Source organism: Thamnophis elegans, chromosome 1, assembly GCF_009769535.1.
Source record: "Thamnophis elegans isolate rThaEle1 chromosome 1, rThaEle1.pri, whole genome shotgun sequence".
NCBI classification, from domain to species: Eukaryota; Metazoa; Chordata; class Lepidosauria; order Squamata; family Colubridae; genus Thamnophis; species Thamnophis elegans.
In genome coordinates, this window is record NC_045541.1 from 109,246,931 (window position 1) to 109,269,799 (window position 22,869).

Genomic DNA, 22,869 nt, shown 5'->3' on the forward strand with positions numbered 1-22,869 from the left:
CACCAAGATTTTGAAGAGGCAAATTAAAAAAAATTAATTTTTTTGCACTCTTCAGACCTCCCCAAAACAGCCCATGTTTTGTGAAAATGGGTCAATTTTGTTGTCAAAAAAAGGGCATGTATAGCCTTTAGGCAGCTTATAGTGTGCTCCTGGGGGCTGGGGAAACAAGAAAAAAACGGTCCGTTTTTCGCTCATTTTTGCCCTTCCCAGTCCCCAGGAGCACTCTGGAAGCCTCCTAAAGGCTATGCACAGCCATTTTTCAAAGGGGGCAGGGTTTTGGGAGACCAAAAATGTTGTATTCAGTGTATAAGACGTACCCAGATTTTCACCCTCTTTTTTGAGGGAAAAATATGCGTCTTATACTCCGAAAAATATGGTACTTTGAATAAGACCATTATTGTTTTTGGAAGTGTTTTTAAATACCCAATTTACACATAATTCACTTACTGAGAGTTCTGGCTCAAATAGCTCTTTTATTTCACTTCCTTTTTTGGCTTTTGTTCCAGTAGTTCCTACCCCTCCAGCTGAAGTTGGTTTCCCTTTCTTCACTGGACCACCAGCCTATGTATACAAACAAGAGAGGGAAAAACTTTTGAAGTGAGCACATATTCAACGGATGTTGAAACAGATGATTAAATGGAAAGGGAATAAAACATCACCAACTGAATTCAGAGAAAAGTTTGGGTGGGGGTGTAGTCTGCTTAAATATGTTCAACAATCCTTCCTTCCTCCTCCTCAGACATAGCCCACTTACCCTGACTTTTAGGAGAATCTTTTCAAGGGATAGGAAGTGGAATGTCACTATATGACAGCTTTCTGTTGGTATTACAGAATCTTGGTATTCTAAACAATACTCTCTTCTAAAGATGAGTTTAATGTGGGTAATAGGACATTTTATAGCTTTGGCAGTAAGAACAATGTTGGATTTTACTATTTGCTATCTTATAGACTCGTAACTTCCAGAAACATATTAATTACAGGAAAAGTGTTGGAAAAACATAACTGGGTTGTTTTTGAATCAGTCTTCAAAAAATATATGAAAATTGCAGTCAAATCAAAAACATAGGGAAAAGATCATTATTGGTTTGAATTCTGGCAATGGCATCAGCAAAGAAAAAAACATCCAATAACTTCAATAGAAACTTCTGAAACCACGGATGGCTAAAAGAAGAGCATCTAAAATGGAGCCTTCATACAACTTTAACGCAGTGGCCCTTCTACACATGCCAGTACTCACCTAAGCAAAAGGGCCTGTTGTGGTGTCCAAAATGGGAAACTTACTTTAGGAAAATGGTCTGTCTCACCCCTGATTTATTGTTTATTTTTTAAATATTAACTACTATTCCAGAATTTTATTTTCTTTGGGAACATTCCCATCTAATTAAAACTTTACTTTACTGAATTTGCTATTTGTGTACTTGTGTGCATGAGTCTGTTAATCCCAATGTTCATTTTGCAATGTTTCATGGGACAAAAGATAGACATACTGAATGCGAAAGTTAAACATAGCAATCCTGACATTACTTCTGTTTGTTTAAAAATTGGACTTTTTCAGAACATCTAACATGTAAAACTTAACTCATAAGCAAATGCAATACCCTATTTTGTCACTTCTGAAAATGCAATTAGTTTATATCCTTTAAATATATGCAAATTCAATCTGTTATATTTCAGTGTGTGTGGTTTTCATACCTTAGTAGTGGAAGACTTTTTTGGTGGCCCAGATTTAGCTGTGTTATCTTTCATATCCTTGTCTCCTGCAGCGCCAGAAAGAACTGGAGTCTTGCCAGGAACAGCTTTGTTTTCTTTTCTATCAGTTCCTCCACTGACTTTACCTCCACCAACCAACTCTATTTTTTCAGCACATTCTTTAATCTAGTAGGCAAAATTAGATTAACACAAAAGCATTAAAATGCTTTATCTAGCAGTTGCTAAACCCTTCCAAGTGTCATAAATTATTGCTACAAACATTACAGTTCCTGAACCCCTGGATTATTTGGATTTTTCTATTTCTGGTACAGATGCAGTACAATTACAATGTAAAGAAGCTCTTTTCAGTTCTGACTTTGTTTACACAACATTTAAACCGTTTTCTACTCTGAAGCTGGACAAGTAGAAAAATTTTAATCTGCAACAACTGCCTGCTCTTTTCCCTTATCAGTGGCCTGAACGTCTCAGGCCCAGGAGAGCCCAGTGCATTCTTCAGAGGGAAAACAAAAAACAAAAGCACCAAAGGGAGCATCCTAAACTGCTTGCCAACCAGGAAAGAGAAAAGGAACTGAAAGAGTAAACTTGTGAGATGAAGGAGCTCATTACCAAGCAACCTGGGAGGGGTGTAAGTGCTTAGGAGAAAGAACAAAGTCAAAGTGATTAAAATGCATATACATTTATGCAAAGAGCTCCCTTACAGAGGAACAGGGGCATGCTTCCAACTTTTCAATGGCCATTTTGCAATCAACATATAAAAGTTGTAAATATACCCTCACCTGTTAGCTTCTTTGCCTTTATATATAGTAGATGACAGGTCAAGTTGGTTGTAATTAGAGGGAGAAGTTTATGGGCATGCTTCAAGTGGCAGGGGGAACTAATATTGTTCCAGTATATTTATGAATATTCAACTCATAGAATAATTTGTATGTGTTTATCTTTGTCTTTTTTAAATGCACCTTTTTTTCTTTTCTAATGTTTTGTCTATCTTTGTTTGGTTTTTGTAAATTTCTTTTTTCCTTTTTTGGAGTCTATATTTTATCTTAATTTTCTGAATAAAATAAAAGTTTCAAATATGCCCATGGCCCCTCCCTGAGACTGAAATTCTGTTGTTTCATGTGCCCCTAGACAACATTAGCTTTAAATAATGAAATGATCATAATTTATCTGATAGAAATGACTTCACTATTTTATAGAACCTAAAACTCATACCATGTTCAAAAATAGCAAGTCAAAGCCTCACCTATTGAAAATATTAATAGTTAAACCTCTGACTCATTTTCAGGACTCCTTGAATAACATCATATTTGAACCCTACTATAGACTGATGATTTAGTGTTACTTACCCGGTCTAGTTTCAGCTTGTCCACATCCGTTAGAAAAGGATTCACAGCTTTCTCACCTGCCACTTTTAGGGCAGTGCCCAAGGCTTCAAATGCAGCATCTCTAACCTCCGGAGCCGAATCATTAATATGCTGTGGTTAAAAAACAAAATGTGTATTGTTTGATGGAGCTTTGATTCACAGAATCCTATAAAGCAGTGGTCCCCAATCTTTGTAGCTTGGTGGCCTGGCAGGAGGGAAACGTATGTGCGCAGCTTGACTTGCTCACATGGCCCTGTTCCGAATAGGCCCCAGCCCACTACTGGGCTGCAGCCCAGGGATTGGGGACCCCTGCTACTATAAAGTGAAAGATGGTGAAAACAAGTTTTCACCCATTTCTCTCCTCTGAACTGATTTGTATTTTACATAAAGCTCAGCTTGGAACTTCTCTGTGCTATCTTCAGCTGAACCAAAGTGGAGGGCAATGAAGAAATTGAATTCAAAAATATGATTCTGATACATGGTTTTCTCCTTTCTTGGATATCAAAGAGATATTTATATATTTATTTATTTACATTTATTTGCCACCCATCTAGCGGTTGTGCGACTCTGGGCAGCTGCCATTCTTTTTCTTTTGTTCTGCATAACACTCCTGTCCTGCCTACATAAAAGTTCTTCCATGATATATGTCAGTATTTTTGAACTTCCCACCTTACATATTAGTAAAGGATACCTTCCAGTAATAGAAGCTTTTGCCTTATTTTATTTCAAATGCAAGTTCTGCAGATGATTTTATTTTTTTACCTTGAGGAGAGCAGCGCAGAATGGTTTCAGGAGACTTTTGGGAAGAGTAGTAGGAGTGCAGTGACAAAAGCTTCGTGCAATGAAGAGAGATGTCTGCTGCTTGATAGTTGGGTTTTTTGTTATCCATTACAGCCAAGATATCTTCACTGAGATTTGTAATGTGGTCTAAATATTTGAACATGAGAGATTCACTTTGATTATTCAAGAAAAACCTGTTAATCTTGGTCAGAGTATTGGTATCAATTCACTTACAGTAAGAAAGATAGCATCAATGGCTTCTTGCAGGGCTTGCACGACCTGAGGCTTTTTTTCTTTGAACTTCTCCAGAATAGTTGGGACAACCTATTGAATATTATCAAGATTTTACAAATTGCGCATTCACTCCAGTGTCAATTGTAATACAAGGAAATGTCAGTTGGTCTTACCTGAACTGCAGGTCTCTAGGTTCCTGTGGGAGGAGTCAATGATGGGATATTCTCAGACGCCATTTGCCTTGAGACTGAAATTAAATTGAGGCCACTCCCCTCTGCCTCACTTCCTGGCTCCCCGTTTAATTGAAGGTCAACGGTATAAGAGGAATCTGGTAGGAATGGTAAGGAACAGCAAACGGAACACAAGAACAACCAAACCAGTCAAGAACCGAACCGACCTAATACAACAAGAATGCTTAGGTACTTCCCGCGTCAGCACCCAATTGGGATAGGAAGTGACTCCTCCCACGGAAACGGGAACCTAGAGACCTGCAGCTCAGGTAAGACCAATCGACAGTCTCCTAGGTGATCCCGTGGGAGGAGTCATTGATGGGGCATACCAACGCTCGATGTTCCAGGGAGGGAATTGGAAGCCTGAGCCTCCCGAGGTTCTAACACTCTCTGCAGAACCCGCCTACCAAATGAAGCCTCCGCCAAAGCGTAAGCGTCCACCCGGTAATGTCTGATGAAAAGTGTAGGGGAAGCCCAGGCTGCCGCCCTGCAGATATCCTCTATGGGTGCCTGGGTTGACCAGGCTGCTGATGTGGCTGCGCTCCTGGTGGAGTGGATTGTAATTCCAGCCAGCACCGTAAGGCTGCGAGCCTCATAGACTCTGGTAATAGATGACCTGATCAATCTACCAATGGTAGCTGAGAATACCCTAGCCCCAAGGGTGGAAAACTGGAAGGAGACAAACAACGCCTCTGACCTCGAGAGAGGAGAGGTACGTTTAAGGTAGATGCGCAACACCCTCCTCACATCTAGTTGATGCCAGGAGGGTTCCCTTTCTCTGGATGGTGCCGGACAGAAATCTGGCAGGACTATTTCCTGTGCCCTGTGGAACAGGGAATTGACTTTGGGTAAGAATGAAGGGTCCAGTCTGAGGACCACCCTGTTCTCATGAAATGTGCACAGATCTTCCCTGGAGGACAGTGCATTGATCTCAGAAATGGGCCTGGTGGACGTGATGGCCACAAAGAACACTACCTTCAGGGTGAGGAACTGCAGGCTCGAAGGGAGCCCCCGTCAGCGCCTGCAGGACCGTTGGAAGATCCCAAGTGGGGAAACGATGGATCACAGGGGGCCTAAGGTTGGCTGCCACCCAGCGAAACCTTTTAATGATCGGATCCTGTGCTAGGGAACGGGAACCCAACCCCCCCCAAGAACCGTTGTCAATGCCGCAACCTGCCTCTTGAGGGTGTTATGGGAAAGCCCCTTGTCCAGCCCATCCTGCAGGAACTTCAGCACCTGAGGTATTGAGGCTTGTGCTTGATCTACCTGCGCGGAACGGCACCAGGACACAAAAGCAGTCCAAGTGGTGTCGTAGATGTGGGTAGTAGATTTACTTCTGGAGGCCTAGATGGTCGTAATGACTGTGGCCGAAAACTGGGCCGCCCTCAACTGTTTTCTCTCAAGTGCCAAACAGTCAACTGAAGCCACTGAGGGCGCAGAGCCACTTCTTCCAGGGGAATCCTCCAGTGGGGGGACACGGACAGATCTATCAAGTCCGCGAACCAAGGCCGACAGGGCCAATAAGGGGCCACTAGAATGACCTCCACCCCCTCTGCTACCAATTTCCCGAGGACCCTAGGAATGAGCGGAAGAGAGGGAAAGGCATACAGGAGGCCTTCCGGCCAATGACACCGCAGGGCGTCCACATCCTCCGCACCCCGAGCTGGGTACTGGGAGATGAATCTCTGGACCTGCATGTTGGCTGGCACGGTGAACAGATCCATAGCTGGCTTGCTGAACCTCTGGCAAATCCTGTCGAAGACCTCGGGAAGCAGTTGTCATTCTCCGTGGTCCACTGTTGCTCGGCTGAGCCAGTCGGCGAGCAGGTTGTCCACCCCCGAGATGTGCTCTGCCCTCAGCGTCAGGAGATGGCGTTCCGCCCAATTCCCCAACTTTGCAGCCTCGTTCCAAAGGGCCTTCGAGTTGGTTCCCCCACTGATTGTTGACGTGCGCTTTTGCGGCGATGTTGTCTGTCAGCACCAGCAGGTGCTTCCCCTCAACTTTCTCCTTGAAATGACAGAGGGCTAGGTGGATCGCCCTGAGCTCCAGCCAGTTGATGTATTGACGCAAGTCAGAGGCCGACCAACATCCCTGGCCAGCTGGGAGTCGAGATGCGCTCCCCAACCAAAGAGACTCACATCGGTCGTCAGCATCAACCTATCTGGCTCTCTGAATAGAGCTCCTTTGTCCATGGTGGGAGACGTCGACCAGCGCAGTCAGCCAGACATGGGGCGGAACGGGAATTTGGAATGTCGCGTCACTGGCAATGTCCCTCTGGGACGGAGGCAGCAGCGATTGCAGCTCTCTGGAGTGAAGTCGAGTCCATGGGACAATTGCTATGCAGGAGATGCACTTCCCTAGCAGACGCGAGAGCAACACTACGGGGACAGACTGTGCCCTACGGATCTGCTGTTGGCAGATACTGTCCCTACGATCTTGTGAGACGTACATCCTACTCTCCACCATGTCAATGACCATCCCCAGATGTTGCAAGCATATAGAGGGCTCTAAATGGCTCTTCTCCAAATTTACGGAGAAGCCCAAGGTCCTAATGGTGAACTGAAGGTCCTTCTTCGCAGTCCCAGGACTGCGCCCCTGAACTAGGACATCATCTAAATAAATTTGAATTCGAATCAGGACAGACCTGTGGTAACCCGCGACCACCGCCAACACCTTAGTGAAGATCCTGGCGGCCGAAGCCAGACCAAAGGGAAGGGACCTGTACTGATAATGCCCCCCCATATGAAAATTTAAGGAACCTCCTATGGTCTGGTGCAATCAGGATATGGAGATAGGCCTCCGTAAGATCGATGGAGGCCAGGAAATCCCCAACCCTGATCCCTTCAAGGATAGACTTCAAGGAGGCCATTTTAAACTTCCGATAAACCAGCCTGGAGTTAAGCAACTTTAGCTCTAGGATGGCTCTCCAGCCCCCTGAACTCTTCGGAACTACAAAAAGATTGGAATAGAAACCAGAACCTCTCTGGTCCTCCGGAAACAGTTCCACGCCTGAATGTCCAGCAGGTGCTGGATGGCCTTGTGCATAAGCTCGCGCTTCACCGGGTTCCAAGGGGAGGAGATGATCCGGAAATGAAAAAGGGGGTGAAAACGAAATTCCAATACAACCCACAACGAACAGTGTGGAGGACCCATTTATCAGAGGTGATGAGGTCCCAGCGGTCCGCAAAGTGAGCGAGGCGACCGCCAATAGGAAGATCCAAGCCCGGATCATTTATTCCTGCAGTAGGAACACCCCACCCCCTCAAAAGAGCTGCTTGTTGGGCTGTTGGTATCGATTCCTATCTCTATAATATTGCCTAGCCCCTTGGCAAGGGTACCTAGGGTGAGGGTATCTCTGTTGCTGCTGGTAGTCCTGCTCTGGAGGCCGATATGCAGGCCTCCTCTGGTAGGGCATTGACCTTTGCTCTGCCCACTTGGAAGAAGGAAGGAAGGATCTTACGTTTATTCTTATCCTCCACCAGCAGCGGGTCCTTGGCTGCTCCAAATAGCTTGTTGCTGCAATATTCTGCTGCCGCTAAGGCCCACTTGGACCGGGCCTCCCCCTGCCAACTACGGAGCCAAAGCAGTCTCCTGGACACCACCGACATAGCGAGCGCTTTGGACGCATACTTGACCACATCAAGTGTGGCATCTGCTGAGAACTGGGCAGCCACAAAGAGCTTTGCGATGTCTTGAAAGAGATGTACCTCCATAGCTGGAACCCCCTCCTGCATCTGAGTCAGCCAGAGAAGGGTAGACCTATTGAAGAAGGAGGCCGCAGCCGCTGCTTTGATTGCCCACATGGCCGCCTGGAGGTTCTTGCGCAGTTCAGCTCTCCTATCTTCCGCCTTAAGGCTGTTGGCGATGTTGCCAGCCACCAGAGAGTAGGATGCCAAAACCGCCACAGGTGGGTCTACTGTTGCAATCTGTAAAGCCTGAGAGAAACTAGATCAAGGTTATAAAACCGGCGATCGTTGCCGCCTGGGATAGGAAAAGCCGTGGGCTTCACCCACTAAGACATGAGAACCTCCATGAACATAGGGGGAGTAGGGATCTCCTCTTTTTCTACTGGGGGCTTGTGAAATGGCCCATTTTTTGTGCCTGGAGCCGGGGTAGCCGGAGTGCCCCCAGCAGTGGGAGCCACCTCCAAATCCGCAATGGCATTAGCCTTGCGCAGAAGGGAACCAAATTGGGAGGGGGAAAATAAACCAGTGAACATGGAAGCCTCCGGAACATGTTCATCATCATCAGAGAAACCAACCTCCTTCTGACCCCCTTCACCTAACACAGAATCCTCACTAGCTGTAGAGGGGGAGGTCTGCCTATGCTCATGAGCAGAAGTTGCAGGTTGGTTTGGATGACCTCCTGGTGTCCCACAAGAACTACTCTTCTTAGATCTAGATTTTTTCTGCATGCCTGTAGCAATACCTTCAGAAATTGCCTGGGCAATAATCTGCTAAAACCTCTCTGGAAGCTCAGGAAATACTGGGGAAAGTGTGGGAGGCCCCAAAACTGGCTCTGCTTCAGCAGATTGAGGAGCTAGCCTATGTCTGCCCAGCCCAGCAACAGGCCTGTCGAAAGGATTCCCTCTCTGGGCCCCAGGGTGCTCAGGGGGGGACATGGAAACACCCCCCCCCCTGGAAGATCCCCGGGATCTAGGGGGTGATTCAGCCACAGGCGTCAGCCTAAGGGGAGAACAGGACCTGGAGGGGGAAGGGCTAATGCAGTCCCTGGCTCTTCGAGAGGAAGCCCTGGTGGCAACTCCCTCATGCCCCCTGTGAGAGCCCCCAGCTGTAGCAGACTTAGATGTGGGCCTCTTGCCAGAGGCCCTCTCTCTGGATGTGAAGGGGCCTCTGGAAGTCCCCTTGCCAGGCTCAGTATCCACAGGGGAATCTGGTGCTGCTTCCCCTGGTCGCCTCGTGGCATCCGCCATTAAGAACAGCTTCCCAAAAAGCCTCAGGTACTCACAGCTCCTCAGATGGCTCACCAGGCTCTCTGCAGCCTCCTTGGCTCCTCACAGAAGAAAAAGAATGCTGCAGCGATCCTGAAGGGCCCTGTGCCTCCGTGCACGTAGCCCCAATGCCACCGATCCGTGGCTCGATTGTGGAACACTGGAAGGAGCAGATGGAGGCAATTCCCTGATTCACGGGGAGAGTGCCTTTGCACGTGGCCTCTGCAGAGCTCTAATGGCTGCCTTGGCCACATGTGTCTTCCCGAAAGCCGGCAGGGATCCACGATGGTGGTTGCCAACCATGCAGCCTGATTCCTCGAGGAGTTCTGCCTCAACAGGGCCTGGAGAAGCTCCAGTAGCCCCCCAATGGGGTGGAAATGCAGTTCCTCTTCTGATCTCCTGGAGGCCGGCTTCGGAGCTCCCCAGAGACTGCAAGCAATCTTGGAGACTGAGGTGCTCCTGCAAAGTCCAGCTATTGCCCAGCACAGCCACAATCACTCAGGAAAGACAAGGGAGGAGGTGGGGAAGGCAAGGATAGAAAATTCTCACACCAAATTGAATAAAGTCAGGAGCCAAGAAAAAAGTCTCCTATCAGGCTGAAAGACTGAGCCAGGAAGTGAGGTAGAGGGGAGTGGCCTCAATTTAACCTCAGTTTCAAGGCAAATGGGATCTGAGAATATCCCATCAATGACTCCTCCCACGGGATCACTTAGGAGACTCTTCATTATTACCCCATACAAAAGACAGAGAAAAAATTTGAATCACACTAGAAATTCATTACATCAAGAAACACTCCGATACTACAATCTAGCTAAAACAGTTTTTTTTAAAAAAAGTTTATGTTTTTAAAACTCTTATTTCAAACTACTCCTCTGGAAACATTTTTCCTATCTTCCTGAATATTCTTTTGTTTTAATAAAACAAAATCCACAAGAAAATTTGCTAGAAATATGATAAAAGGAAGATTTAACATGCATTCAGTAGAACGAGCTCCCCGTAGAGATTCGCACCCTCGCCACCGTCCAGGCCTTCCGCACAGCCTTGAAGAACTGGCTCGCCCGTCAGGCCTGGGGACAAGGATAATTCCCCTCCCGAATGATGAATGTATGTTGTTTATTATTTTATTATATGTCTTATCTTAATGTCTGTATCTCCCCTTCCCCTATTTTATGTGAGCCGCCCTGAGTCCCCTCAGGGAAAAGGGCGGCCTACAAATATTAATAAATCTCTATAAATCTCTATAATCTCTATAAATCAGTATCAGGCTGGTGCCAAATTCTAGTCTATTCCTCATTCCACAATTAATTCTAGACACAGAGAATTCAAAAGCAAACACAGAGCACATTATACTCACATGACCAGCATATTGTCCAAATTTCTTCCTGAGACCAGTGGCTAATCCAGCAAGGCATTTTGCAGCCAAAGCAACCAACATCACATTAGTATCCTTTCCAACAACCTGTAAAGAAAGAGCATCATAATCTAATGGTGTAAATTTTCAAAATGAATTCTGAACAAATTAAAAATAATTTCTCATGCCATTCACCTAAATTAATATTAAACTATCTTAAGAGTTACTCTCCAATTTTACAAACATAAAGAATGGGAGAGCGGTTGTTCTCTCCTGCCACTTTCTTATACACTCACAAAATATGCTCCATTTGGTGGAGTGTGCAAATAGAGGAGAAATTTGTTTCATAAAATTCTGGATTTTATTTTACATAAGTGCTGGAAACCACAGATTCTGGGCAATTTACTAGTGCTAGCTGACTTGCTATCTGCTTAAAGAGTTCAGAATGTGTTCAATTATATTTATTTCTATTTCTATGCAATTAAGATCTTGATCATCCACTTAAACCTGTGAGCAAACATTATAATTAAACACTATTATTTACCAATAAAAGATTAAAAGCTCCTTATAACTATACTAATACTGAGACTTTGCATTTAGATTTGAGAGGTCCATTTGGGTAATATGGAGAATCTTGCCTTCTTAAGAGCTTTCACCAAGTCTGCATAATCTCCAGCTTCCAATCTGGGATTTTTAACTAGCACTTCTACTGCTTCCAAGGCTTCTTTTCTTTCCTGCCACTTTTTGGCCTCCTGCAACGCAAACCATTAAACATGTATTATTATCAAATATATGCATTATTAGAAGTGATACATTCTAGTCACATGCCATTTCCTATTTCTATAAAGGAAAAATATATGCACATGCTTCCATGGTTTCCATGCTTTCAGAAACAATGAAGTACCGTACTTTAATTTACCACTATGTTTTCACATTGATCTACTGCAATTATCCCTAATAAATAATACCTCTTAGACATGACAAAATATAAATTCAGTAGCAGAAAAGAGAAATTATTTGGTAGATATTTTAATGCACACAGTATTGATGCAAAGGGAAGTTAGAGAGATTAAGATTAACATATTGCTTTGTCTCTACTTACTATTTTGTCATAGAAATCCTTAGGAAGTTTGGAGAGAATTTCAACAGCTTCCAAAAGTTCATAAGCATCAACTTGTGGAACATCTTCATCAACATCATCACCTCCTATGGAAACAGCTATTAGACATGGCCAAGTACAGGCCAGTTACACTACAATACTACATTTTACTAATCATATGATCAAAATTCCCAGAATAAGGACTTCTGTGCAATTAATGATACTGTCTGAATACTGATATGCATCTAACATCTTTAGTCAGTTTGTGCTTTTTGGTTTTGGTGAGTTTTCCTTTTTTTTAAAAAGCATCCTCAAGGTTGAAGTTCCAGATCAAATGTTACCTCCATCTGCATCTCCACCAGCTGCCTGCTGTTGCTCAAACTTTGCTTTCATTTCTTGCTGGGATCGCAGAAACCTGGACTGCTTGGGAGTAGACGACGGTAGTTTGACCCATTCTTCTTCCAGTTCTTTTAACTACAAGAATTAAAATAGCCAAAAGATATATAAACACAGTCTTGACTTTTGATGTTTGGACTATTCCTTGCTTTCAAAGAGGTATAAAAGCATAGCTTTTGAGGATACAAACCACACTGACCCAACTTATGCTGCTCTGGGTTAAGGGGGACTGCTGTTACTGTATTGGCTTTTAAAACTATTTTTCTATTTTTTCCCTCTATATAGACTTGTTATTAGCCACTCAAGTATTATGATTAGAGTAACATGCAAGCTGGAGGAAGTGAGTGATTACATGAATACAATTGATTATAAATAATCTGCTACTGAAAGAAGGCCTACTAAGAATGTTAGTATATTATATGATTTCAAAATCTTTTTGCTGACATAAGCATTTGCTGCTTAATAATTAGCACAGGTTCCAGGAGAGAATCCATCTTTTAAAGCTTGATATTGGATGATCACCTGATAACTCAATGCAAGATATCACCATTTTTCCCCAAGCCTCTTGAAAGAATCAATGAGATTTGTTAGAACTCCAATCGTTTCAGGTCTTGGAGCTCATGCCTATATTATAAAGTTTCCTCCACTAAAATTGTATCTAAAAAGAATAATTTTCCAAAACAAAGCTTTGAATTATTGAAAACATCTATTTTTTTCTGTAACTTCTTGTTAAGATCATCAGAACACAACATTTCCCCAACTTACCTGAAGAGAATTTATGTTCTGTAATGGAGGCCTAAGAGCATCCTTAATCCACCGATAAATCTCAATTGCAAGGAGTTTGGCTTCATCTCGAACTGCTTTCTCTCGAGATTCAAAAAGTTTTGGCAATATTTTGATTATTGGCTTCAGGGCAATTATTTTTGAACCAAATTCACTGAAATATATACATGCAATTAGTTACATTATGTTAATTTAATGTACACCAGATGACAAATGTTTAGGCGTTCTAAACATTATAGCAATAGGAATTAGACTTATATACTGCTTCAGTCACTAAGCAATGCAATCATAAAGGGTGACATTTTGTGACCAGGCCTTTTTCTAAATCCCACTGACACCATTCTGCAAATACCACATGCGGTTCTTACAATGTTTCAAAGGGTTTCTGAGGGCTTCTAAAACCTCATGAAAAGGCTGTGCCCACCATTCTCATGATGCTTCAAAAAGCTTCTGTGGCTTTCCAGAACATCATGAGAAGATCACCCACAATTTTGAGGAGAGGGCATCTTGTGAGGTTTTAGAAGGCCTCAGAAGTGATGAGACCCGCCTTGAGCAGCCAGCAACTGCCTTGTCTAGAGCCAGGCTAGGCATGCTTTGTCAGTCATTGGAAGAAGCCAGCGAAGATAACTTGGGCATACCACTGGAATGGTGGTCTGCAACATGGGACTTGAGATGACAATCCTTGGTTTTGGGCTGAAGTAGAGGCCCATGGAAAGACTGTTGAAGCCTCAGGCCTCTAGTCAGCTTAGCACTATCACCACTAAGGAGTGCTACTATGCAGAGCAGTCAAAAGGACAGAGATGAGGGTGTGATAGGCAAGTGGATAAGTGCAGATGATCTGCCAAACAGTTGAGTTTGTAATGACCGTGGCAGTATCTCTTTGGGTATTGAGCATAAATACCATCCTTTCACTGCCACCTTTTAATAATCATAACTTAAGGAATACTCCATCCATATAAGTATTATGCACAGAGAGAAAACTAGGGCTTCTCTGCCATCTACAGCTGAGCATTTAACTTTCTATGTAAGTGGTTTTCCCACTGATTTTGAGGGATTTTTTCCACCAACTTTTTACAGCCCTCTGATTTCTGATGCTGGTTGGCTTTTAATATAAATCATGGTTGCCTTATGTGCTAACACGTGGTCAGGCAGAAGATAGACTAAATTACAGTATTTAAATGGATTCCTTCGCATTTCTTCATTTCTTGATTTATAGAGTTGTCTTTCGTTAAGTTGCATCAAATATCAACAACAGTTGATTTCACTCGTGTACTACACTGTTTCCCTGAAAATAAGACCTCCCCGGATAATAAGCTCAATTGGGCTTTTGAGTGCATCCGCTAAAATAAACCCTCCCCCAAAAATAAGCCCTTCCCAAAAATATTGGGACACAGCAGCAACCATGCCTCCTGCACCTTAAAAAAAAAAGACCTCCCCGAAAATAAGACCAAGTGCTTATTTTAGGGGTCAAAAGAAAATAAGAACCTGTCTTATTTTGGGGGAAACACGGTAAGTCATAAAGGAACTTAGTTTTAAATGAACAGAACACATGAACCTAAAGGGCAATGTATGCATACTAAATATTATATAATGTAACTTTTTTCCACTGACCACTTAAATGGAAAACGGCAATAGAGAATTTAATTTGTCATAAGAAATTCCCCTATTCTTAGAAAGTCTGAATAAAATTTTCATTAAATTTTACCTTAGTGCTTTCCTCAGTGTCTCTATGCATGCCACTATAATCTTGGGGTTCTTGTTGTCCAAGCCTTTAAGCAATTCTTCTTGCACCACTTCCCCTTTCTCAATTTCGATAAACATGAGGCATATATCTATGCCTAGTTCCTTTGCTCTAGCTTTAGGCTGATTGAACACTTTATTTACAACTCCAGATACCACCTCCCCTGTTGTTCTTAAAAAAGGAAGAAAAGTAATAACACAAATTAGTTGAAAACAGAATGAACAATTTGATTATCTCTCATCCACCTTATAGCAATAATGTCAATTCCATTAAACACAGGAATCCTCAGTATATTGTTATATTTATTGCAATTTATTGAGGTTAAGATTGCTTTTGATGCATTGATGAAATATTCCTAAGAGTTCTGGAAATCTGAAAAATTTCCCTGATATGTATTATTATCTTTTTGCATTCAAGATACTTATTAATAACCTAATTCATACACATTACTCAAATGAAGCCAGAGCTTTTTCCTTTAGGATTAATGGATAAAGAGTTAGAAAAAGCCATGGAAAATTATCGCAATATATGATCACAGCAGCGAGATTACTATATGTACAGAGTTGAAAAGGTTGACACTACCCAAAATGGAGGAAGGGATGCTTAAATTGGGAGATTTTGCTGACATGGAGAAATTAATTTATTTGTTTAGGGAAAAGACATTATGTACATTTATTTTTGATTAGAAGCCTCTTATGGACTTTTTGTGTAAAAACGAAAACAAATGGATTTGTAACTTCTGGTTTCAATGATTAGATGGGATAGATTATGGAAAAAAGAGTAAATATGATGTAAGTTTAGAGAAAGAGCAGCCAAAATATATTTGTACTTATAACTGCTGTGAAAATATTGAAAACCATTTTATATTCTTTTCCTTTCTTTTCAATTTTTCTTAGTTTCCCTTAGTTTTTTTTAATTTTCTAATAGTTTGTTAGCTTTTATCTTCTAGTTTAAAAGTTTTAATAAAAATTATACACAAAAACACCCAATTCATAAGCATGCATGTTGAGCACTTCACTGCTACATTTTAGACAGCTCAAATGCATGCATTGTGTAAAGTGAAAAATATTTTTATAATGTGAAGGGCCATTACAATGTGTAGTGAACACACTGAACACAAATACGATTATTGTAAGAGTCAGATAATTAATTATCAATATAAATTATCTCCTCCAACATTTGGTACCCATGCAGTGGGGAAAGTGTCAGTTTTTATTTGCTTAAAAGAAAATCATTTCAAAAACCCAAACTGGGGATTAAATGACTGATGTACTGTAGGGATGTTCCAAAAAGATTTATGGTATAGATTTAATTGAACAATTTTAGCCTCATAGCTCTGAAGAAATTGTCCAAATTGTTCTAACCCCTATAATATTTGAAACTGTTCAAAGCTGATATATAAATATAATTTGGGATCTTAAGGTCATTAGTAGGAGCAAGAGTTCTTCTAAAGTACAAATACAAATAACTTACTTTCCTGCTACGTGAGCATTTTCAACATAAGCAAGTGCAGCTTCTAATCCTTTTAGCTGAACTACTGCATTTGAGTCTGTCACAAATTTCTTTATAAGTCCAAGATATTTGGACCATTCAGGGTTCTTTTCATCATCTATTTTCTCAAACAGCTTCAGTGCTTCTTCATACCCATTTAATCTGGCTTTCCATACCTAGGAAGAAAATGGAAATAAATAAATTAAATCCCTGTGTGACCCGAGAGAATTATATGCTATTCTCTTATATGACCAATTATATATTTTTATTACAACCAATACTGAGGTACTGTAGTTTTTCCTGTAAGTATTCAAATCATAGATATCCAATACCTACTAAAATTCTGCAGCATTCATCACATGTACTATCTGCAGTCCCAAGACCACATTTGAGGAGTTCTAAAACTGCTTTAGTCATGATTGATTACAGTCCAATACAGTCATACAAATTAGTGAGGAAATTTCTATGATATCTGACCTATCATATATAAAGTTAATAGTCTTGAAAATAACAGAGGTTTTCTTCACAAATTTAGCAATATGTTTTATTCCCCTTCTTCAAACCTCCGCAGCATTCTTGTCATGCCTCCAAAGTGCTGCTACCATATGTTGACGTCTGTTGCTAATTGCTGTGAGATAAGGGCAGATACAGTGAAAGGGAGAAAAGAAGAGGAGGGAGAATAGAGGATCTCAATTTTTTTACTAGTTCTCCTTTCCAACAAACACTGTCTCATAATTTGTAAACTATTTTAATATTTTTAAAACAACACATGACATGCCCTAAATAAATATCACTATAGCAAACATATAAAAACATTAAGATTCATAAATAATAACTTATGCTACTAATTTTTCCCCAGTTAAGTTATTTCAACAATTTAGAAACATGGAAAACTGATGGCAGAAAAAGATCTAGTGGTTCATCGGGTCTACCCTTTGATCTTTTTTCTTATTTTTGTTTTCTTTTGTTTATTTATTATTTTGAATTACTATTTTTATTTTTAAATTTAATTTAGATTATTAAACTTCTGTAAAGATATGAAGAAATGTTTTGTAGGGCTTATCTATGTAAGAAATACGAAATCGCAGAAAAAAGAGAAAAAATGATACAAATATATTTTAGTAAACATCTACATAACTTCATACTTCTCTTATTGCAAAACTGGGTAAATCAGTCATAGGATTCCCTTAAACTAGGAGCCCATACTGATATCCTTCATGTACTTTTGTGCCATCTGTTTTCTGCTAATTGTCAAAGATGAAAATGGCATGCTACAAAACTGAAATCAAGCAACTTTTGCTCTCACAGAATAAATCTTGGATTATTGTTACGATCAGCATGACCATGAACAGCCAACCTTTCTTTTTCATCCCCAAAATAGGGGAGAAGCCCTGGAGCCAGTCCCAATCATTGTTAAACTTCTAATTTTAGAAATGGAGGAAACTATCACCATGGTCGCATTGTAAGGTAAAGTGTTGAAAAAAATTATGTATAATGAAAGCAAAGTTCAACACGGAGAGAAAATATTTTAGTAATAGTTTGAAAGTTGGTCCAAAATGAATATGTGAAATTGGAGGAAGTAATGATTTAATCTCAAATCTCAATAATCAGTCATGATACCACCAGAGCAAAAAAATAAAAAATAAAAAATGAAATAAAGAATTTGGGGCTTTGTGGAAGCTTGCAAAAAATATAATTTAGGACCAGTTAAATTTATCATTTTAATCATTATGCCAATCAAGTATTATGTTTTGAAAAAATGGCTTCAGTTTTATAAAACATACCCTGTGAAGCAATCAACAAGCATGTAGTCTGCTTGCTGCTTCCTTTTCTTCCCCACATGCTGATTAAGTAAGCCAGAGCTAGGTTCACATATAAACTAGAGCACTTTTTAGAAAACAGTTTATTTTCACAACTGACATTTCCAACCCATGAGCTATGAGTAACAAATTCAATGACTGAGTTTACAAAACGTGACAATTAAATTATATGAATGCTTAGTATATGTGAATTCAGCTGTTTCTTACAGTAACTAAAACAGGCAAATGTTACTCCAAAAAAACCTAGTATGCATAAGGAGCAGAGTTTCTAACTCATTTTTTCCAAATTCCTAAGTTTTCTGAAGAACCTTTTAGTTGTACAATGTCACAATAAATTCACCTTTTCCAAAGTACCACTATATAATTTTTCATTGATCATGTGTGTCAATTTCTCGTGTTTAGAATTTTAGTGGAAGCGTGCACATGAAGCTCACACTAAAGAGAAATGTGATGGCAAAAAGTTTAGGAACACTTGTACTTGACTAGAGGATATGATGTTAGAAGTCTGGGCCACAGACAGCAAAAATATGAACTCAACGTAAATTGGATAAATTAATGATTTTGAAGAGACACAAATTATATCAGCTACAGGACAAAAAGATGAAAAATTTAAAGAAGGATAATTGCTCTGAAGCAAGTACTGAACCTGTGGAGTCTTATTTTTGTATAAACATTAAAAGTTATACAACAGACCACCATTTAAAATTTGCTCTGATCACCACTCACAATTACTGGGTGACAGGGAAGAAATGCAATTTTCTTAAACCCTAGATCCACGATGGTGAACCTATGGCACACATGCCACAGATGGCATGCGGAGCAATATCGGTGGACACGTGAGCTCAGCTCCGGCATGCATGCGCGCACTGGCCACCAGAAGTCAGGTAACAGGCCTCCGCTGGGCCTTCCGGGGTTGGGGTAAGGCTGTGGAGCCTGGAGAGAGTGAAAAACGGACCTTCTGGTCCGACTGGAAATTGGCAAACGGGCTGTTTTTGGCCTCCAGAGGGCCTCATCTTTTTTGCCCTGCCCAGGATCCTAGAAAGGGTCTGGTGCCTGGTGAGGGTGAAAAACGGGTCCACCGTGCCATCACATACCAAAAGGGGAGGGGACAAAAAGGTTAGCCATCACTGCCCTAGACTGACCTCAGATTAAAGTATATTTATAAGAAGGTCTGTTACCAACCAAAAAACAAGAATGTCTATTATTTTGTTACTCTAAATCAGTGTTTTTCAACCTTTTTTGTGCAAAGGCACACTTTTTTCATGAAAAAAATCACGAGGCACACCACCATTAGAAAATGTTAAAAAATTTTAACTCTGTTCCTATATTGACTATATATAAAGTAATTCTCCCACGGCACACCTTACACTATGTCACGGCAGACTAGTGTGCCACGGCACAGTGGTTGAAAAACACTGCTCTAAATAGATAAATTTTTAAAAATGTCACAACGTAGCCAAGACAAATGCAAGTAGTCCTAGACTTAGGACCACAATTGAGCCCAAGTTTTATCTTGCTAAATGAGAAATATTTTAAGTGAGTTTTGCCCAATTTTACGTCCTTTATTTCCATGTTTGTTAAGTCAATCACTGCAGTTGATAAGTTAGTAACAGGGTTGTTAAGTGAATCTGACTTTCCCATTGACTTTGCATGTCAGAAGGTTCCAAAAGCTGATCACATGACCCCAGGATACTGCAACTATCATAAATATAAACCAGTTGTCAAGCACCTGAATGTAAATCATATGACCATGGGAATGCTGCAATGCTTGTGTGAAAAACGGTCATTTGTCACTTTTTCAGTGCTGTTGAAACTTTGAATGGTCACTAAACAAACTGTTGTAAGTTTGTATAGACTAACTATAGTTCCTGTGGAGACATTTTCAAATTTGATCAAATGAATTTGAGTTAAACTAGTGTATGAAAAGATTTTCAAAATATGATACTAACATTTGTCCTTTCCTTACTCTCAAAACAATGTATTTACTCAGTAAGTAGGGAAATGCCAGTTCCTTAAACAAGGTAATCTTACCTTATGTTCACATTTTTGATCAATGGGTAATTTCATCCATTCACTATCGTCTGCCATGATGCTTCAGTTTCTTGTAGTTGTTCTCTGCAATACCTAGGAAATTCCAAAAACAGCAACAATGACAACTAAAGAGGCACGCTGAAAAATATGAACCCAGTAGAAATGAACAAACCTGATAATAGGATCTGAATGAAATTTAACACTAAAAAACTATAAGCTACCTAATAGCAGCACCAAGCGATTATAGTTCTGACTTTGAATTTTCTGTATATTTTGACTATAATCCAAATCCAAATTCTATGCTCACAAAATATAAATCTGAATATATTCTATTTTCTCAAGAGTCCATTTTTGGTAATGGTAAGAACAGAAGAAAAACAGGACGAGTACTAAAAGTATAACAGAAAAACCTAGTTTCAAAATATATAGCTAGCCAAAATTATAATGTTGCACACACTGCATGGAAGCAACCTATAAAAAGCACATCTCAATAAGCCAAATCACCAGGCTACATCACAATATATTCTAGGTGGAGTTGAGGCTGGACTGAGGAGACAACAGTTTTTGTTTCAGCTCTTAGCAATGCGTCCCTTTTCATTTCTGGTGCCAAAATATCTTGCTACAGATGAGATGCAATGATAAAGAGTATTACTATCATTTGCTCCATTTACTAAGAGAAGTACCAAAATAGTGTGCTCATTCTAAAGTGTTCTCACAACTCTTAAGATAGAGTGGCAGTCTATACATTTCCCTAAAAAACAGTTCATTAAATTAGCAAAACTATGCATGTGTATATCTCTCTCTTTTCAAGAAAGGTATCCTTATTGTTTTGAACAGACAATTTGACAGGGACAAAAACTAATTTTTTTCCAAGGATCTTTAATTTTGTTAAATTTTCTAACTGATTACTATACAATTAATTTGAAAGATATTTTAAATTAATAGACAAACATTGAAATCTTGTCACCCTCATGAAACACCGATTACACCTGTCAAAATTCTCAGCATTGGGAATTGTAAGTATTTAAGCTCATACACATCCTGAGGGCGTGCCAGATGAGAAAGGATGTTATAGAGGGATTGCTTTTCTAGATTTTTCTCAGTTTAAGGTCAGATTCACTACAACCTAGCTCATAAAAGATACAACGCATTACAGGTAGTCCTCGACTTATAACAGTTCATGTAATGACTGTTCAAAGTTACAACAGCATCGACTTATGGCCATTTTTCAGTTACAACCTTTGCAGCATGCCCATGATCATGTGATCAAAATTCAGATGCTTGGCAACTGGTTCATACTGTATTTTTCAGAGTATAAGACGCACCAAGATTTTGAAGAGGCAAATTTTTTAAAAAAGTTTTTGCACTCTGCAGACCGCCCAAAAATGGCCCATTTTTCATGAAAACGGGCCCATATTTTCCCCCCAAAAGGGGCATGAATAGCCTTTAGGAAGCTTCTAGAGTGCTCCTGGAGGGCGGGGGTGGGAGGCAAAAAATGATCCTTTTTTTGTGAAAACGGGCCCGTTTTTTGTCAAAAAAGGGCATGCATAGCCTTTAGGAGGCTTATAGAATGCTCGGGGGGGGGGGGGGGAATTGAGCAAAAAACGGGCCATTTTTTCCTCATTTCTGCCCTCCCCAGCCCCTAGAAGCACTCTGGAAGCCTCCTAAAGGCTCTGCACGGCCATTTTGGTGAAGGGGGTACAGTTTCGGGAGGCAAAAAATGCTGTATTCAGTGTATAAGACGCACTCAGATTTTCAGCCTCTTTTTTAAGGGGAAAAGGTGTGTCTTATACTCCAAAAAATATGGTATTTATGACCGTTGCTGTGTCCCAAGATCATGTGATTCCCTTTTTTGATTTTTTGTCAAGCAAAGTTAAAGCAGATTCACTTAACAACTGGGTTACTAACTTATCAACTGCAATGATTTACTTAACAACTGTGGCAACAAAAGTCATAAAATGGGGCAAAACCCACTTAACAAATGTCTTACTTAACAACATAAACTTTGGTCTCAACTGTGCTCGTAAGTCGAGGACTACCTGTACCGTTACAATCCTGCACATAATAATAAATGTACAATATTACTGAGTACAACACCATATAGATAATAGAATCAATCTCTTTCCCCCACCTTCCCTATTGGAAATGAAGTACACAGTTAGAGACTCAGTCTTACTCTTCTCAGTTCCATCTTAGACATTTGTCTTTAAAAAGTGTGATTGCTTATTAGCCATGAAAAGAAAACTTAGAAGCAAATGCTAGGAGATGGGGAGGGACATGGTGGTTTGAAAGGAAAAGGAACAGATTGATAAAATTAGTAGTACATTATTTATACTTTAATGCAGTGGTCCCCAACCTTTTTATCGCCGCGGACCAGTCAGCCTTTGATAATTTTACCGTGGCCCGCTGAGCGCGCGCAGGGGTGGGGGGATGTTGTTCGCGACCCTGCGCCCCTGCCTGCCCACCACCTCCGCCCACAGGGCTCCCGCGAAGCGGTTCTGGGCACTAGCCCAGAGGGCGGTCATTGGTCGGCGTCCTTCAGAGGTGCGGGGAAAGGTGCATGAGCCTGTTCAGGGTGTCCAAGTTCCGGCACGCCGAGGCCAAAGTGGCCCGCAAGGAGGTGGGTGGGCGGGCGTGGTCGTCAGCCGTGCTTACCTCCGGATCATCTCCCCGGTGAACCGCCACCCCCACCTGCCGGGACGGGCGGCGGTTCCCTCCTCGCCCCCTCCCCAGGTGGGCTCCATGGGGAGGAAGGGAGTGGCTCTGCCCTCGGCCTCTCGGCGATCCCACTGAAGAGGAACGCCAGTGCTTCCGGAGGCCCGCCCGGCTGCTGGCTGAGCCATGCTCGCATGGGCGCCTCCTGAGACACAGTCAGGCCTCACCCAGGGGAG

At 41.3% G+C, this 22,869-nt stretch overlaps 1 protein-coding gene across 1 annotated transcript in view; it reads right to left on the reverse strand.

Annotated features, from left to right (window-relative positions):
• The window catches only part of CKAP5 (cytoskeleton associated protein 5), a 71,838-nt gene that overhangs the window by 43,242 nt on the left and 5,727 nt on the right, over positions 1-22,869 (reverse strand). The window contains 14 exon segments of the mRNA XM_032226966.1: positions 448-561; positions 1,693-1,875; positions 3,054-3,182; positions 3,834-3,950; positions 3,952-3,998; positions 4,082-4,175; positions 10,621-10,725; positions 11,256-11,369; positions 11,720-11,823; positions 12,058-12,190; positions 12,878-13,049; positions 14,601-14,807; positions 16,110-16,303; positions 19,979-20,071. Of these exon segments, the coding sequence (XP_032082857.1) occupies positions 448-561; positions 1,693-1,875; positions 3,054-3,182; positions 3,834-3,950; positions 3,952-3,998; positions 4,082-4,175; positions 10,621-10,725; positions 11,256-11,369; positions 11,720-11,823; positions 12,058-12,190; positions 12,878-13,049; positions 14,601-14,807; positions 16,110-16,303; positions 19,979-20,035 (1,770 nt within the window). The 5' untranslated portion in view covers positions 20,036-20,071.